The sequence below is a fragment of the Podarcis muralis genome, chromosome 2 (assembly GCF_964188315.1).
Source record: "Podarcis muralis chromosome 2, rPodMur119.hap1.1, whole genome shotgun sequence".
Classification (NCBI taxonomy): domain Eukaryota; kingdom Metazoa; phylum Chordata; class Lepidosauria; order Squamata; family Lacertidae; genus Podarcis; species Podarcis muralis.
In genome coordinates, this window is record NC_135656.1 from 119,545,937 (window position 1) to 119,562,966 (window position 17,030).

At 49.1% G+C, this 17,030-nt stretch overlaps 1 protein-coding gene across 1 annotated transcript; it reads left to right on the forward strand.

Annotated features, from left to right (window-relative positions):
- Window positions 1–806: 806 nt before the first annotated feature.
- LOC144324918 (zinc finger protein RFP-like) lies at window positions 807–16,299 on the forward strand. Its single transcript, XM_077923320.1, has 7 exons — window positions 807–1,335; window positions 3,465–3,560; window positions 4,600–4,830; window positions 7,053–7,075; window positions 11,895–12,013; window positions 12,298–12,330; window positions 15,562–16,299. Exons 1-7 carry the CDS (start codon window positions 910–912, stop codon window positions 16,077–16,079), a joined length of 1,446 nt encoding a protein of 481 aa, XP_077779446.1. The 5' UTR covers window positions 807–909; the 3' UTR covers window positions 16,080–16,299.
- Window positions 16,300–17,030: the final 731 nt, after the last annotated feature.

Below are 17,030 nucleotides of genomic sequence, written 5' to 3' on the forward strand. Positions count from 1 at the left end.
TAAAGCAAGATTCTAGTCCTCATTTTTGTTGTTTAGTCGTTTAGTCGTGTCCGACTCTTCATGACCCCATGGACCAGAGCACGCCAGGCACTTCTGCCTTCCACTGCCTCCCGCAGTTTGGTCAGACTCATGTTTGTAGCTTCGAGAACACTGTCCAACTATCTCGTCCTCTGTTGCCCCTTCTCCTTGTGCTCTCCATCTTTCCCAACTGTGTAGTAATATTGATTAATAATAATAGCCAAGTCTCACCAGGCATTCATATCTAGGGAAGGAACGCCGTAACTGGGCTGCCGCCATGCAGATGGTGCCTTCTGCCAGGTCCATCGAGGTCAGTCTTGCCTCCACTGACTGGCAGTGGCTCTGCAAGGTCTTCCCAACCATACCTGCAGATGTCCTGGCCAGGGATGATGGGAGCTGTAGTCTAAAGCAAACAGAGGGCACCAGTTTGGCAAGGCTGAAAGCGTCTGTTCCAATCTGAAGTTCTTTGCCAGCATGCTAAAAAGGGATAAAGTTAGAACTAGCAACCAGACTTTTAGGAGTTCTCTTCACGGAATCAAGTCCCACTTGCTAAATCAGGACTCCTGTCCTTTTAGGGCAGAGGAGGATTTTCTCCCAATTCAAAAATGACAAGGAAGCCTATGAATGAAAATTGTTGCAGTATGAATACCACAACTTACCAGGTACATGTGTGTTTGTGTGTAATCAAAAGCATGGGAAGCAATCCAGAAGCATTGTCTGCTACTTGAGAAAACATTCAGCAATTGCAAAGACCTGGAGACATTTGGTTTTTTTAAAAAATAAAAAAAAATAAAGATCACGTGATCACTGAGTCATTTCCAGGAAGGGAAACTCCCAGTGGCTGAAAACTGAAAAAGCGAAACTTAACTGAGTCTTCAGCACGAGGGAGCCATGGCTGCTGCAGGGGGTCACATCCAGCGTCTCCGTGATGAAGCCACTTGCTCCATCTGCCTGGATTACTTCAAGGATCCAGTGACCATCCCAGAGTGTGGGCACAACTTCTGCCGATCCTGCTTGGTCCTGTTCTGGGGGGAAAAGGAGGCAGAGGCTTCCTGCCCTCAGTGCAGAGAAAGAGTTCAGAGAAGGAGCCTCGTCTCCAACCGGCAACTGGCTAATGTGGTGGAAATAGTGAAGAATCTCAGCCTTCAAGAGGGAAAGGAGGAAGGAGGGAAAGGAGGAGTCTGTGAGAAGCACCAGGAGCCCCTGAAGCTCTTCTGCAAAGTCCATGAAGCCCCCATCTGCCTGGTGTGTGACAAATCAAAGGAACATGAAAATCACAAGGTGATTCCTCTGAAAGAGGCTTTGGAGGAATACAAGGTAGGAGATCTCTCGATCTGGAGGGGGAGAAAGAAATAGCTGTGGATTCTTCTTGGGAGGTTTTATTTTGAATTCTCAGGTCCAAAGTAGGTATGGCATGAATTGGTGGTTGTTTAGTACGGTAGAAGCAGCCCAGGGGAAGCCTGAGGGCTCCTGGGGTGGCTGGAGGGGGGAGTTGAAGTCTTTCTCTCTGCCAGGGGGACAAGGGGATCTTGAAATACTCACAGCAGCTTCAAAGATTTGAACTGGGACCTTGGCAGGGAGAGAAAGGGTTAACCTCATCCACATCCCCCTGAAAGGTTGCTTTGTACATATTTAGAACAGTACAAATGTAAATGGCACATAGACAACTAAGCACATGTCTCCTTTGGTTACCAGGATGCTTCCTCAATGCCCTGCAAAACAGAGAGCAGCAAGGGATCAGCGTGGGGGGGAGGGGACTGTTAGCCAGGAATTGACCAGATGGTGCAGGATCCCACCCCCCAAGTATCTGTTGGAAGCAGATTTGGGAGTGTGGAGTTGTTATGTACTGAGTTGAATAGGATCCAAACTGCAGCAGTCTGATTGGAACAATAGGATTCAGAATGCAGCAGTCTGATTGGTCCTAGAACAATGCAGCAGTATGATTGGTTGGCAGGAACCACCCAATCATGCTCCAGATAGAAGTGAATCCACAACCTGATTGGCTTACAGTAGAATTCCGGAATTAGCCAATCATGTGCAGCCCATTGTGTAAATAATGTGTATAAAGCAGATACTTTGAGGGGACTTTCATTCATTCCTCCTCACCACTATGAGCTGAATAAAGAGCATGAAATTACTTTGCGACTCTGAGTATATTTCAGGAGTGGAAGCACCTACTGGTGGGGAGCACGTTTATTCTGGGGGTGCTGTGGAGCCTGTGCAATGAGAGTTGGGGGGGCTGAGGATCTCCTCCCACCCCAAATGGCAAAGGACTCCGTGGTTCAGAGTAGCATCTGCAAGGACAAGGGGGAAAGATGACTTTTTCATGGCAACTCGGAATTGGACCTGTGCAATTGTATACTATATATAATGCCTTTTAATCCCTTTTTTAAAAAATCACTTGTTCTGTTACAGTGGTGCAAAAATGTTCCTGTGCCATGCAGTGCTACTAAGGCCACGAAATAGTAATAATAGTGGGGGAAAGCTGGTCCCTTTGAACTGGGGGGAGGACCAGACAGCAATCTTCTGACCAAAGGAGCTACCTGGCTGGATTCTGGCCGCAGCCAGAACTTCTCTGGCCCAGAAATGGAAGAAGCTGCAGCACTTAAATCTCCCCTGGTTGCCCAAGCACACGTGGGGCTCTGGCTACTGCAGAGAAAATAACTGACAAATAGCAGAAAACCTGAATTGCCATCTGACCCAATTCAGCGGCAAAGCAGTGGGGACAAGAGGAAGGGTGGGAAAGCCCTAGGCTTGCAGAAGAGGGGTTTGGAATGGGTGAAGTTTTGAGAAGCTCTGGTCTATCTCTGCACCTCTTGCCTCTTGGCCTAACCTCAATATCTCTTTGACGCTAGACTGATACGTCCCAGGTTGGATCCTGCCTTAGCCCTTCCTCCTCCTCTTCCCACTTCTCCCTGAGACCTCAAGATGAGAAGTCAGGCTGGGACTCCCAAGGAGAGGGGAGAGGAGGCTGAGAGATCACTCCACAAGGGAGGGTGTCTGAGAAAAGGTGAGGGGCTGCCAGCTCTGCAAGCAAGGGGGGACCTAACTGGCAGTGGCGTAGCGTGGGTTGTCAGCACCTGGGGCAAGGCAAGTAATTTGCGCCCCCTAACCCGTGGATTTGCGCCCCCTAACCCTGGATTTGCGCCCCCTAACCTGTGGATTTGCCCTAACCCCAGATGTTGCGCCCGGTGCGGCCGGCCCCCCCTGCACCCCCCACGCTACGCCACTGCTAACTGGGATCCTGAGCCCCACAGGGGTGCTGAAGAAAGAAGGTAGCTGATCCATGGAGCCGTGGATCCAAAAAGGCTGAAAAACTCTGTGCTTTTATTTCCTCCAGGAAACTACTTTGCTATTCTAGCAAGGCCACTGGGCTCAAGAAGCCATTATGATTTTAATTTCTCTGTGTGTCTCAATCAAAGCTGAATTTTCCCTTTTCTCTTTAGGGAGAGATCTGTCGCCACCTGGGGATTCTGAGGAAAGAGAGAGAGGAAATTCTGGCCTATCGAGCAGATCTGGACAAGGAAAGCAAAGACCTCCTTGTAAGTGTCTCTGTTGTTACTAGACAGGGAACAAGCACTTGAGACCTCCAGGTATAGGGCAGTATATAAATTCAATAGAGAAGAAGAGGAAGAGGAAGAAGAAGAAGAAGAAGAAGAAGAAGAAGAAGAAGAAGAAGAAGAAGAGGAGAGTCAGGACTGAGGAGGGGTGGAGAAATCTGCCCGTTTCAGCTTCTTCTCATTTTTCATATTAGTCTGTTTATTAATTTATTGTTCTGAAAATGAATCAGATGTTAGGGTAGCTACCTCCTTGTATAAATATTTTGATCTGTACTTTACCCTCATAAATACATTTTTTGTGAATATTACCTGGCTGGGTCAAGCTTGAAAATATCAGAATTTTAAAACTCTGTTTTGGTCTCCATATTTTTTCAGCAAGAGCAAATTAGGTAAGTTCACCTTTGAATGCAGCTAAATTGAGTTTATTTCCCCTTGTCATTTATTATGTGAATAGCAGTCAAGGAGAAGCTTGAGGACTTGTTAGCTGAAAGGGTGGAAGCAAATTAATCCAAATCCTGATTTACCATAAATATTACTAAAGAACTGAATTCTAAATGTGCTCTCTTGTTCATTTTTAGGAAACTCAGGCTTTTTTAAAACCTTTAATGAAAACAGGGGAGCTATGGGGATGAACTCTGCACTTTGTCCTCCTCCTCCTCTGTTTCTGTTCCTTCCTACACCTAAATGGCCCCAGTCTAAATTGAGGGGTGTTTTATGTCCTTGGATGTTCTCTGAACAGCTCTGAACTCTGGTTATGCCATGCCCCAAAACATGCAGGGAACATCCATGGCTAGGAAAAAAGAGCTCCTTCCTTTAGGCTGTATCCGTCTGCAAAATAGAAGTCAACAGAAACAGCAATGGAGAGGGCCTCCCCTCAAAATAAAGGTTTACTTCTTTAGCCACTGAAGGTTTCATGTCTATGAAAAATCAGAAGTGTCCACCCTGTTTAATTCTCACAATTTTGTTTCTGTTGTTTTGAGGCTAAGGACCAAACACACTCAGACCTCCTCTTTTCTTGCAGAAATTAACAGAAACAGAGAGGTTGAAGATTGTGGAGAAGTTCAGAGAACTGCGCCAGTTCCTGGAAGAACAAGAAAAAGGTCTGCTGAATCATGTGGAAGAGGTGGAGAAGGAGATTGCAGGGAGAAGGGATGAGCAGCTGGCCAGACTCTCCAGGAAACTCTCCTCTCTTGAGAGGATCATCCAGGAGATGGAGGAGAAGAGTCAGCAGCCAGAGAGTGAACTCCTGCAGGTAAGATGGTGGCAGGAACAGCCCAAGGCTCCAGGAAAAGGCTGCCTCCAATCCTTCATGTGTCTCTTTCATGTATGCAAGGAGTGCAGGGTTTCAGATGATGGAGCCTCCAGTCAGGTATGTAATGGACAGGAAGACCCAAGAGAGCTGGGATGCTTAACTCACCTGAATGCAGACTAGAGATTCTTCTGTGTTCTTGATGGAACAGGAGGTGGTTTTCTGCTCTTTGCTGATGATTTGTCTCCAAATGCAGCGGCGTAGCGTGGGTTGTCAGCACCCGGGGCAAGGCAAGTAATTTGCGCCCCCTAACCCATGGATTTTAGCACCCGAGTGCGAGCGCGCCCCCCCCCCATGTTGCGCCTGGTGCAGCCGGCACCCTTGGCACCCCCCACGCTACGCCACTGTTCCAACGTTCAGCTTCACTGGATGCCCACGAGTTATATTGTACGGAGAGAGGGATAAAAACTTTCCTCTCTGTCCACTCTCTCCTTGCCATGCCTAGCTTTGCAGGCTTCTCTCCTGTCGCCTCTTGCTTGCCTTTTCTCTAAACTAAAAACAAACCCAATGCTGCCGCCTTTCCTCAGGGCACCGGCTCCATCCCCTTGCTTAGATTCCCTCTACCAAAGCTGAAAGCAGCCTGAAGTTCCTCCTGATCGTGAATGGGAAACAGCTGGCAAAGCCGGCGGCCTGCCAGGGAAGGGATCTCTTCCTAACTCCTGCTCCACGGAGCCCGTTCCTTGCAAGCGCTCTCTGTCTCCCTGTCCCTCGGATGGCGAGCGCCTTTGGAAACGCGGAGCAGGCGCTTGCCGGCGAGCAGCCGCCCCCCGCCCCTTCCCAAGCTAATCCTTTTAAAACCGAAAGCCCCTTAACCCGCTGGCGAGAGGCTTAGCCGGGCCTCGCCCGCCCACTGGCTTCCTCTCGGAGGTTTTTGGGGAGCGCAGGGCGCGGCGAGGCCCCTCGGAGCTCTCCTCCCTCCCAGTCGGCAGAAGCAGCCGCCGCCTGGGGCTGGGCTGAGGGGATGGCGGCGCGACGGGGTGCGGAGGCTGCCCGTGCCCAGCCAGGCGTCGGTGGCGGCGTCAGCGCTGCTGCAGCGGCTGCTCCTCCTGCAAGCAGTGAGTGGAGCGCAGCGGCGGCGGGGGGCGCGCGTGTGCTGGGGCGCAAGGCTGGCGGTGAGCCTGGCGGAGGAAGGAACTTGTCCCTTCCCTCTGGACTCGCGCCCCCCCCCAGATGTTGCGCCCGGTGCGGCCGACACCCTTGGCACCCCCCACGCTACGCCACTGTCCAAATGCCTTCTTCTTGGCAATGCTGCCTTCCTGCCCTGTGCTGGACTTCAGCGAGGATTCAGGCCTCCTTCTGACATGAGCCAGTCTCTTGACCAAGCTTCTCTTCCCGTTCCCTCCACGACTTCTGGGTTGATCCCCATCCCCATGGATCCAGATCAGCCCAAAATGGTGCTCAGTGACAGTGACGAAAGAGCAAGACAGAGGGACTCATCCTGTCCCACCCCTTTCCTCCAGGAAAACCTGCTCTCTACTGCTGAATGAGAGCAAACGTCAGCCTGGTTTTCTTCGGATTGACGTTTGCTTAGATGTTGAACTAAGGAGCAGGTTTTCCCTGAGGGAAAGCGGCAGGGCAAAGGCAAAACCTCTTGAACCCGTGTTTTCTGGGCACAGGAAAAGCAGAAGTGTGGAGGAGCCCAAAGAAACACGGAGCTGTTTTATTTCCCCTTTGGAGGCATTTTATGCTGCAGGTGATTTTTTATTTCCAGTTGGAAAGTAGAATTTGAAATTTGGGGACTTCTGTGGAAGACAACTTGGGACAGTTCCCTGGTAGGATTATCCTGTAGGCTTACTTATGTCTGAATTGCACAATGCAAAGAGGATTAAAGTTAATAAATTATAATCTAAGACAAGAGATTGAGTGGAATCTTATATTGAATCCATAAACATGAGATTCCCTGAAATGCTGGTGGATTTTCATAAGGATTTTCAACAATAATTGCAAACTGATGTGGAAATGTGGAGAACTTGATATTGGAAAAATTCACAATTTCAGATTGGAAAAATAAAAGCTGTGAGAAACCAAAACTGGCTGATTCCACCCTCCCTGCCAACAACCTTGCCATGTGCCAGGCAGACTGGCACCCGAGGGGCAGGGTCTGAGGGGGTCTTCCTAGTGTGGCCTGTGGTGTGCAGTGAATTCCCTTCTCTTTTCCTCTCTAGGATGTGAGAAGCACCTTGCAGAGGTAAGTGGATCTGGCTCATTTCCATTAGCATCCCTCCATGAGGCCGGGATGCAAGAACCTGAGACATAGCCCTCCAGGGGCTGCAGGGGAGAGACTGTAGGACTCACTCCCTGAGGCATCTCACAGGTAAAAGCAGGGCCCCCTCTTTGGAACTTGACAATGGGTAGATCACAGTTGGTCTTTTTATACTGTGAGTAGATCTCAGTCTCTTGGGAGTTAGACGTGCCTGCCTTAGCTGTTTCCTTCTAGACTGACCAGTTCAGTCACTCTGCCGGCCCCCCACCCTGTCCCAAGCAAACTCCTGCCCCATAGAGCCCCTTGAGAGGGGGCAATTATTGACCAAGGAGCACTCAGGACTCCCCTGAGTGAGGGCCTGAGGGCCCTGCCCATTCCTGCCACTTACCATCTGGCCTGGGGCGGGGCCTGAAGCCTCATAAGGACTGCGTGGTGCTGCTTGCTGCCTGCTGCCCAGGAGGACTCCCCTGAGTGAGGGCCTGAGGGCCCTGCCCCTTCCTGCCACTTACCACCTGGCCCAGGGCAGGGCCTGACAGGCCTCACTAGGACAGTTGTTACTGCCGGAGGGGCACAGAGTGTTTTTAAAATGTTTTTTAAAAATATTTCTTTTGGATTTTTGTATGTGGGGGGTGGGGGTGGGATGGATGTTTGGTTGGGCTGGGGGAATTATTTTTTATTTTGATGTTTTTGTAATTTTTACATTTTTTTGTTTGTATTGTTTTATTGGTTTTGTTTGTTTAAGGTCTTATTTTGTTCTTAGGGGGAGGGGTCAGGGCTGCTGGGGAGTGGGCCCCAGCCCACAAAATGGCTGGGGCATGTTCCACCGGGGGGGGGGGGATGCACTGGGGCAACCGATCTCAGTGATCACGGGTAGGAGGAGGAGTTACGCTAAGACTAGACCATGTTGTTACAGAGGGGGCAGGTTTAGTCGTTGTCTGAGGACTATTCCTGCCTCCGGGTCTGGTCCTGACCGGATGGATACTGGAATCAGCAAGGGATACCCACATGACCTGAAGGTGCTGCTGTGCAATGCCAGGTCAATGATTCATAAGACCACTGCCATCCATGACTTGATCATGGATGGAGGACTTGACCTGGCATGTGTAACAGAGACTTGGTTGGATGAAGCAGATGGGTCTGTCCTTGCCGCTGCTTGTCCACCAGGTTTCTCTTACGCACAGCAACCCAGGTCATGTGGGCGGGGAGGGGGGGTTGCAGTGATTTTTAGGAAGTCATTAGTTTGCACCAGGCATCCTATTGGGAAGACCCAGTTTTCCGAGTGCATGTTCTGGAAGTTGGGCAATAGGGGCAGTACAGGATTCCTTTTGGTGTACCGACCTCCCCGCTGCACCAAGGATTCCCTGCCCGAGCTGCTTCAGGTCGTGGCCGATGTTCTCCTGGAGACACCTAGCTTGGTCGTCCTAGGGGATTTTAACATCCATGCCGACACGACCTTACAAGGGGCTGCTCGTGACTTCGTGGAAAGCATGGCCTCCATGGGGCTGTCCCTGAATAAGTCTGGCCGAACCCATAGCCACGGACATGCCTTGGACCTGGTGTTTACCTCTATGGATGTTGGTGATCTGACACTAAGTAAAAGCGAAACGAAAGAAGTTCCATGGTCAGATCACTTCCTGGTGCAACTGGACTTCTCTGCGACCCATCCCCTCTGCAGGGAGGTGGGACCAATTCGGATGGTCCGCCCTGTGGAAGAATTAGAACCTACAGGGTTAAGAGGTTCTGTGAGACGCCTTGCATCATGAGGCGTGGTCACAGACACTTACGGGAGTGGTTTGCTCAGAGTAAGTCAGTCTGCCTCTGGTCTGCCTCTGGTACGCTACGCGAGAGGGAAGAATGTGCGAGGTTTCGCCAGGTTTGATTTATGCTGTTACTCTACTTGATTAAAGGCTAAGAAGATAAGGAAAGCCTTGTGTCTGCGTTGAGTTATTCCCACACGCTGCATTTTGCTTCAACTGCTGCGTTTTTCTCTGCTACCGGCTGAAGAGGCAGAGGACTTTTGGAGCGGCACGGAGAGATAGCAGAGCTGCGCCATGGAAGTGTGCCGGACGCCATGTTGACTGGCCTATCTTGTCACTTTTGGCCTCTTAACCGGCATACGCCCCCGCCACTTAATGGATCCAAATGGTTTCCAGAGAGTGGTAGGGGATGCTTTATCCCATGTTGATGGCCTTTCAGCTGATTCCCTGGTGGCCCGCTGGAATGTGGAGTTAACCAGGGCTATTGACTGTTTGGCTCCGAAGCGCCCTTTCCGATTGCATGGAGCCCGGACAGCCCCGTGGTTTTCCACGGATCTGAGGGCAATGAAACAATCGTTGAGACAGCTAGAGTGCCGGTGGCGGATAACTCATTCCGAATCTGACCGGACACAGGTTAGAGCTCAACGTCGAGCCTACCAAGTGGCGATAGCGACGGCGAAGAAGAATTTCTTCACCGCCTCTATTGCATCTGCAGAAAACAGCAGCAGGAGACTTTTTCAGGTGGTTCACAATTTAGCGGAACCACCTGCAACATCGGGGCCCAGTACGGGCCACATGTTCTCCTGCAATGATTTTGCAGTTTTTTGCAGATAAAATCGCTCAGATTCGGGAAGAAGTAGACTCCACCGTGGGAGCAGGGCCGGGGCGGGAGAGTGCTAGAGTTCTGTCTAGTCAAGTTGAGTGGGATCAATTCCAATCTGTTACCTCCGAGGATGTGGACAGGCTGCTTGGACGAGTGAAACCAACCACCTGTCTCCTGGATCCTTGCCCATCCTGGCTTATAAAAGCTAGCCGGGAAGGACTGGGCGATGGGCTTCGTGGGGTGGTGAATGCTTCCCTCCGTGAGGGAGCCTTCCCAGACCCGCTGAAAGAGGCGGTTATTAAACCGCTTCTTAAAAAACCATCTTTAGATGCGGCCACGATGGCCAACTATCGCCCAGTCTCAAATCTTCCATTCTTGGGCAAGGTGATTGAGCGAGCGGTTGCCGAACAACTCCAGGCACGCCTGGAAGAAGCGGACCATTTGGATCCCTTCCAGTCGGGATTCAGGCCTCATCATGGGACTGAAACTGCCTTGGTCGCACTGGTTGATGATCTCCGGCGGGCTAGGGACGAAGGTGAGAGCTGTTTCCTAGTTCTGCTGGATCTCTCAGCGGCGTTTGATACCATCGACCATAACATCCTTCTGGACCGTCTTCAGGGGGTGGGAGCTGGAGGCACTGTTATACAGTGGTTCCGCTCCTTCCTCCTGGGCCGGGTTCAGAAAGTGGTGGTGGGGGATGAGTGTTCAGACCCCTGGGCCCTCACTTGTGGGGTGCCTCAGGGTTCGGTCCTCTCCCCCATGCTTTTCAACATCTACATGAAGCCGCTGGGGGAGATCATCAGGGGATTTGGGCTGGGTGTTCATCAATATGCGGATGATACCCAGCTCTACCTCTCTTTTAAATCAGAACCAGTGAAGGTAGTGAAGGTCCTGTGTGAGTGCCTGGAGGCAGTTGGAGGTTGGATGGCGGCTAACAGATTGAGGTTGAATCCTGACAAGACAGAAGTACTGTTTGTGGGGGACAGGACGCGGGCAGGTGTGGAGGATTCCCTGGTCCTGAATGGGGTAACTGTGCCCCTGAAGGACCAGGTGCGCAGCCTGGGAGTCATTCTGGACTCAGAGCTGTCCATGGAGGCACAGGTTAAATCTGTGTCCAGGGCAGCTGTTTACCAGCTCCATCTGGTACGTAGGCTGAGACCCTATCTCCTGCCGACTGTCTTGCCAGAGTGGTGCATGCTCTGGTTATCTCCCGCTTGGACTACTGCAATGCACTCTACGTGGGGCTACCTTTGAAGGTGACTCGGAAACTACAACTAATCCAGAATGCGGCAGCTAGACTGGTGGCTGGGGGCGGCCGCCGAGACCATATAACACTGGTCTTGAAGGACCTACACTGGCTCCCAGTACGTTTCCGAGCACAATTCAAAGTGTTGATGCTGACCTTTAAAGCCCTAAACGGCCTCGGTCCAGTATACCTGAAGGAGCGTCTCCACCCCCATCATTCTGCCCGGACGCTGAGGTCCAGCGCCGAGGGCCTTCTGGCGGTTCCCTCATTGCGAGAAGCAAAGCTACAGGGAACCAGGCAGAGGGCCTTCTCGGTAATGGCGCCCGCCCTGTGGAACGCCCTTCCAGCAGATGTCAAAATGATAAACAACTACCTGACATTCAGAAGACATCTTAAGGCAGCCCTGTTCAGGGAAGTTTTTAACGTGTGATATTTTACTGTATTTGTGGTTTTTATGGAAGCCACCCAGAGTGGCTGGGGAGGCCCAGCTAGATGGGCGGAGTATAAATAATAAATTATTATTATTATTATTATTATTATTATTATTATTATTATTATTTATTTCTTGACCATATTCCAGCTACAGTATTTCAATTCAAAGTGTCTCTGGTGCAGAGTAGAGGTTTGAAGGAACATTTCTTGTTTCCCAACAGAAGTGCATCTCTTTTTCTTCCTCTCCCCTTCTCTGGGGACATCTAGAGAAAGGAAATGTGTGCTGCGCTCTCATCACCCTCAGACAATTCCTGCCCCTTGATACCATATGATTCTGCTGCTTCTTTGAATAGACATCAGTGGGGAGACTCAGAGGCCTGGGGTTGCAGTTTTGGCCCTTGGGGGTCTGGCTGAAGAGTCCGTAGTGAGGAAGAAACTCCCCACTCAGCGCATGCCTGTCCCTCTAGGCCTCCTCCCAATTCCTTTCTTTTCCTTTAACAGAAATTGCAGATTTGAATGGGCTGACATTGTTTTTCTTTTCACCAGGTATGAGAAAAGAGAGAGTCCAGAGAAGCCACTGCCTTTCCCTCCAGAGCTGAGGAACAGGATCTTGGAATCCTGTGATCTAAATCACCTTGTGGAGGATGCAATGAAACAATGGAAAGGTAATGAAAAATGGCTGCCAGGATTTCACACTGGGAATTCTATTATTTCTTCAGAACTGAACATGCCAGGCTCTTATTGCATGGAATTGAGTAACTCCAGGATACCTTCCTTCTTGGTGCTCCAGCCTTCATTTCCTGTCCCCCAGAATTGCCCATGTATATTGTGACGCTGGATCCTGTAAAGAAAGCCATAATGCTACATTATGAAGTGTTACTTTTGTATGGAGATTTATTTCAGGTGGAAGAGTGTTGCCCTTACACTTTATATCTTTTTGCTTCCTCAGATGCTGTGTTATGCAGAAAACAGACTCAGAAAGGTAAATTTCCAGGGGAGGAACAATTTGACAGGAGGGATGGGGACTGATATTTCATGGTGTTAAACCGTTTGTTCTGCATACTTTGGGACCCCCATCAATGGCGTCACTCTGGGAAACAGTCCTCTAGTGGTGTTTGGGTTGTTTCAATGTCCCATGAATGAACTGGAAGGGAGGTTGAAGGCTTGTATTGGGGGCAGAGCTTGTCCGTGCAAAGAACCCGCACACCAGTCTGAGTTTTACTCCTGCCTATAGACTAGTATCCTGGTTTCACCATCAATTTCATAGATTTTGCTTTATTTCATAAAATCCATATACTGCTTGTTTGTAGGGAAAACCCTCAGAGTCTTACAATATCTTACAAAAGCCCTTAAGGAGGATCCTGCAGGATCAGTCCAGGGTCCATCTTCTTGCGTTCTCATGTATAAGGAATCTCCCTTGCATTTTGTTTTCCCTCCACACAATCTGGAGAGGTTCTTCTGGGGCTTTTGAGATCAGCCCCATTCCATGAGGGAGGACTTCCCATTGCATGAGACCCTTTGAATTACAGGGTAAAGCTCTGTGGATTCTTCCTTTGGTTTGTCAGCATGCTTGGAAATTCCGGTTTCAGCAGCTTTTTCCCACCAGTTCACTTGGCGCAGATGTTAACCTTCCTCCAGCCATTCAGTACAGATTCCCATTTTATTCATGGATTTTGAATGATTGTATTCCACCATTTTCTAGCATGGTTTACCATTTCTGATTTCCTCATGGAATCATGGAATAGTAGAGTTTGAAAGGATCCCAAGGATCATCTAGCCCATGGGTAGACAAACTAAGGCCTGGGAGCTGGATCCGGCCCAATCTTCTTCTAAATCCTGCCCGCAGACTGTCCGGGAATCACCGTGTTTTTACATGAGTATGTGTCCTTTTATTTAAAATGCATCTCTGGGTTATTTGTGGGGCATAGGATTTTGTTCATTTCCCCCCCCCCAAATATAGTCCAGCCCCCCACAAGGTCTGAGGACAGTGGACCGGCCCCCTGCTGAAAACGTTTGCTGACCCCTGATCTAGTCCAACCCCCTGCAATGCAGGAATCATAGCTAAACACGTTAGTTGTTTTAATTCCTTAGGCCTACAGTTGTTGTCTTTCAATTACTTGTTTTATGATTTCATCTTTTGCTTGAAACAAGGAAACGACAGATGCTATGTTATGGTGATGTTTTGTAAAAAGATTTTCTTTGAACTATTGCAGTGTAGACCATTAAGCCTCTCTTTTTGCTTGCTCAGATGTCCAATCACTCAGAAATCTCCAGAGAGGTAAAATTCACATGGAGACCCCAGTTCACGGGGAGGGGGGGGACTAGTGTTTCATGGGGGGTCAAGAGTCTCTCCTGTACAGCTAGACTCTAGCCCTGCTGTTTGTGCCACAAAGGCAGAGAGGGTGGACTTGAAGGGGGGAGAGAAACTTCCCAGAAGGATCAGGCGGAGGAGGGAAGAGTTTTACTCCTGGCTAGAGAGAGTTGGATCGCTTTTCCATGTGATGTTTTTCAGGCCTGGTTGCCATTTGTCCTCTTTTCCCCAGCCATGTCTTCTATTTTCATGATCAAAATTTCTTAAAATTTGTATCGGGGCAGATTTTTAAAATTTGGCAGAATGTCCCCAAGTTTTTTTGTCCAGTTTTTTGGTTTACAAGAACCCATGAAATTTTTAATATTGCATTAGAGCAGGCATAGGCAACCTCGGCCCTCTAAATGTTTCAGTACTACAATTCCCATAATCCCTGACCACTGGTCCTGTTAGTTAGGGATCATGGGAGTTGTAGTCCCAAAACATCTGGAAGGCCAAGGTTGCCTATGCCGGCATTAGGGTCAGATCTACGGCACCCGGTTCAGCTAATCTGCAGCAGAGAATCGCAACAGAGCAGCATCTTAAGCTAGCTAGTGGCATACTGTAAAAATCCCTTCTCTTGTGGCTGAACCAAAAGGACGCTGGCTCAGCTACAAGATCTTGGAGAAGGAGTCTGGGAGGGCAACATCCCCCTGCCCTTAAGGAGAGTCCATATGCAGATGTTCAGCAGGTTAATAAATAGTTCGGTGCACACTTACATTCAGAAAGATGTGAACATGTGCCCAAATATTTCATGTGGCAAGTGAGGGAGCTATATGTATTCTTATTATTATTCTTTTGTTGTTGAAAGTTAAGAACATTGCTACTAGCAGTATATCACAGCTTCTATAGCCTACATATAGTAGGAGTATTTAAAATGAGAATCATCATAGCGATCCATGGTTAAAAGTCAAAGTTGGCCAATGTGTCCTCTTTCTTGCTCTTCAAAATAGGGCAGTCCTACACTTGCCTATCATGACTGTCTCAGCCCCAAACTGGTAACCTTTTCAGTTATTCCCCCCTTCCCCCAGGGAACTAGTCTTATGGTATATATATGAAATCCCAAAGAGAAGCATGGAATAAGCAGTCCTTTGTAAAATTGCCCTGCCACCTGCCTCCTCTTCCCTGGCGGTAAGGCCTAAAGTTCCAAGATGGTTGGGAGGAAGGAGAGATCAAGTGGGTGAGAGAGATGGAGAACAGGAATAAACAGGCTCCCCACTTAACACGATTTTCACTTTTGGGCACGAGGGCCCAGAACATAACTCCCGCAAAAGTGAGGGGAAGACTCTATGTGGTTTTGTGTTGTATTTTTATGCTGTGGACCACCCTGAGACCTATAGATGATGGGCAGTATGCAAATGTTGATATTTATTTTTATTGTTATTATTATTATTATTATTATTATTATTATTATTATTATTAGAACAGGGGGTCCTCCTCCCCCAGCCCAACCCAGAGGTCCCGAAAGGCCAGTTCCCACAGAGATTGTCAGAGGAAAGCAGCTTCTCTCCTCTCCTGCCTCCTCCAATTCTCCTCTCTTTCCTCTTAGATAACACAGAAGAGCTGAGTAAAAGGTTTCCTGGGCGGTTTTTCCCCTTTGAAAATGCCTGGGTTGAGAGGAGGGCAGGCACAATGGACATTGAATATAAGAAAGTGAAAGAAACTGAATTAAAAATCAACAAGGAAGTTATTTATTCTGATGAGAGTCTGCAAGGAGGAGTCTCAGTCTTGCATGCGATGCAAAGAAATCCCCTTGATCTGAAAGGGAATCTGAGTTTTTCGGGTGTTTCTTGGATTAGGATGTCCATCTCTCTCTCTCTGCTAATTCTGCCTAATCTTCTCTTTTCCTCATTTTCTCCCCAACAGCAAATGTCACTCTGGATCCAGACACAGCCCATCCCCAACTCATCCTGTCCAAGGATTGGAAAAGCCTGAGATTGGGAGGCAAACCTCAAGCCCTGCCTGATAGTCCTGAGAGATTCAGATGCTGCTCTTGTGTGTTGGGACGTGAGGGATTCACAAAAGGCAGACATTTCTGGGAAGTCACTGTGGGAAGTGGGGGGTGGTGGGATGTGGGGGTCGCCAGGAAGTCTGTGGAGAGAAAGGTCCGCTTCTCCTTTAGCCCTGAAGGAGGGATCTGGGCTGTGGGGAACTTGGGAGGGAAGTACTGGGCCTGCACATCCCCTGATCACTCTCCTCTGTCCCTGAGTGAGGAGCCCAGGAGGATCCGGGTGACTCTGGACTATGAAGGGGGACGTGTGTCTTTTTCTGACGCTGACTCAGGAGCCGAACTCTACACGTTCTCAGGAGCCTCGTTCTCTGGAGAGACCCTCCTCCCTTTCTTTTATCTGTGGGATAACAAAACCCACCTCATTATCTCCTGAGGAGACTAGATCTGCCTCTCAGGCCCAGCAGGAGTTTCTCTCCAGACCAGAGTGACTGACATAAAAAAAATTTACCCACCAGGAGAACCTTGGGCAGTTTTTCAAGGGCCCTTTGAGAAGATTCATTTTCCTTCCTTTCCCCATAATTCCCTCTGCAGCTTACTTCTTCTTAAAGAGACAGTCACACTTTTAACAGTCCCAATAAATCATCTTTTCCTCACCTTCAGTCTTGTTTTCCTTTTGACTTGTCTGATTTGGCAGAGGACGAGACTCTTAATCCCAGGGTTGTGGGTTGGAGCCCCACGTTCGGCAAAGGTTTCCTGCACTGCAGGGGGTGGGACTAGATGACCCTCAGGATCCCTCGCAACTCTGCCCACAATATCTTATTACAGCTGTGAAAATGCATGCACCATTGGATTAATAGAGGACTATCCCCTATATGACATTGGTGATGTTTGTGTGTCCTTTTCCCTTTGATTCCTTGCAAATGTCTGCTTCTTCGCACCCCCAAACCACCAGCCTTTAGGAGAAAATTGTATGTGCTTTCTACTTCAGTAGCAGCTAGAGTGTTGGACTGACCTGGGAGACCAGGGTTCAAATCTCTGTTTGGCTACGAAGCTCAAAAGGTTGACCTTGGGCCAGTCTCAGCCCATCCTACCTCACAGGGCGGTTGTTGCGAGGATTAAATGAGGAGCGAGGAGAACCATGTAAAATGGGGAGGACAAACTATGCAACCCCCCTGGAGCTCCTTGGAGGTGTAATAAACGAAAATCTGCCCTTATTCCCTTATGGGGGACACAAGAGCCCTTGTAGAGTCCTTTGTAGGTTCTCCATCGGTCGGAGAAAATAACAGAGGCCAAACAGAGAATATTAAGAAGCAAAGCAACTAGTAATCTTGATCTTTATTCAACTATTGCAACAGGGTGCCCCCTCACAGACACGAGAAAGGAG

Coding starts and splice junctions, on each gene's coding strand:
- LOC144324918 (XM_077923320.1), top strand. CDS start 910: ATGGCTGCTGCAGGGGGTCACATCCAGCGTCTCCGTGATGAAGCCACT. Junction 1,336..3,464: donor AGGCTTTGGAGGAATACAAG/GTAGGAGATCTC, acceptor TTTTCTCTTTAG/GGAGAGATCTGTCGCCACCT. Junction 12,014..12,297: donor TGCAATGAAACAATGGAAAG/GTAATGAAAAAT, acceptor TTGCTTCCTCAG/ATGCTGTGTTATGCAGAAAA.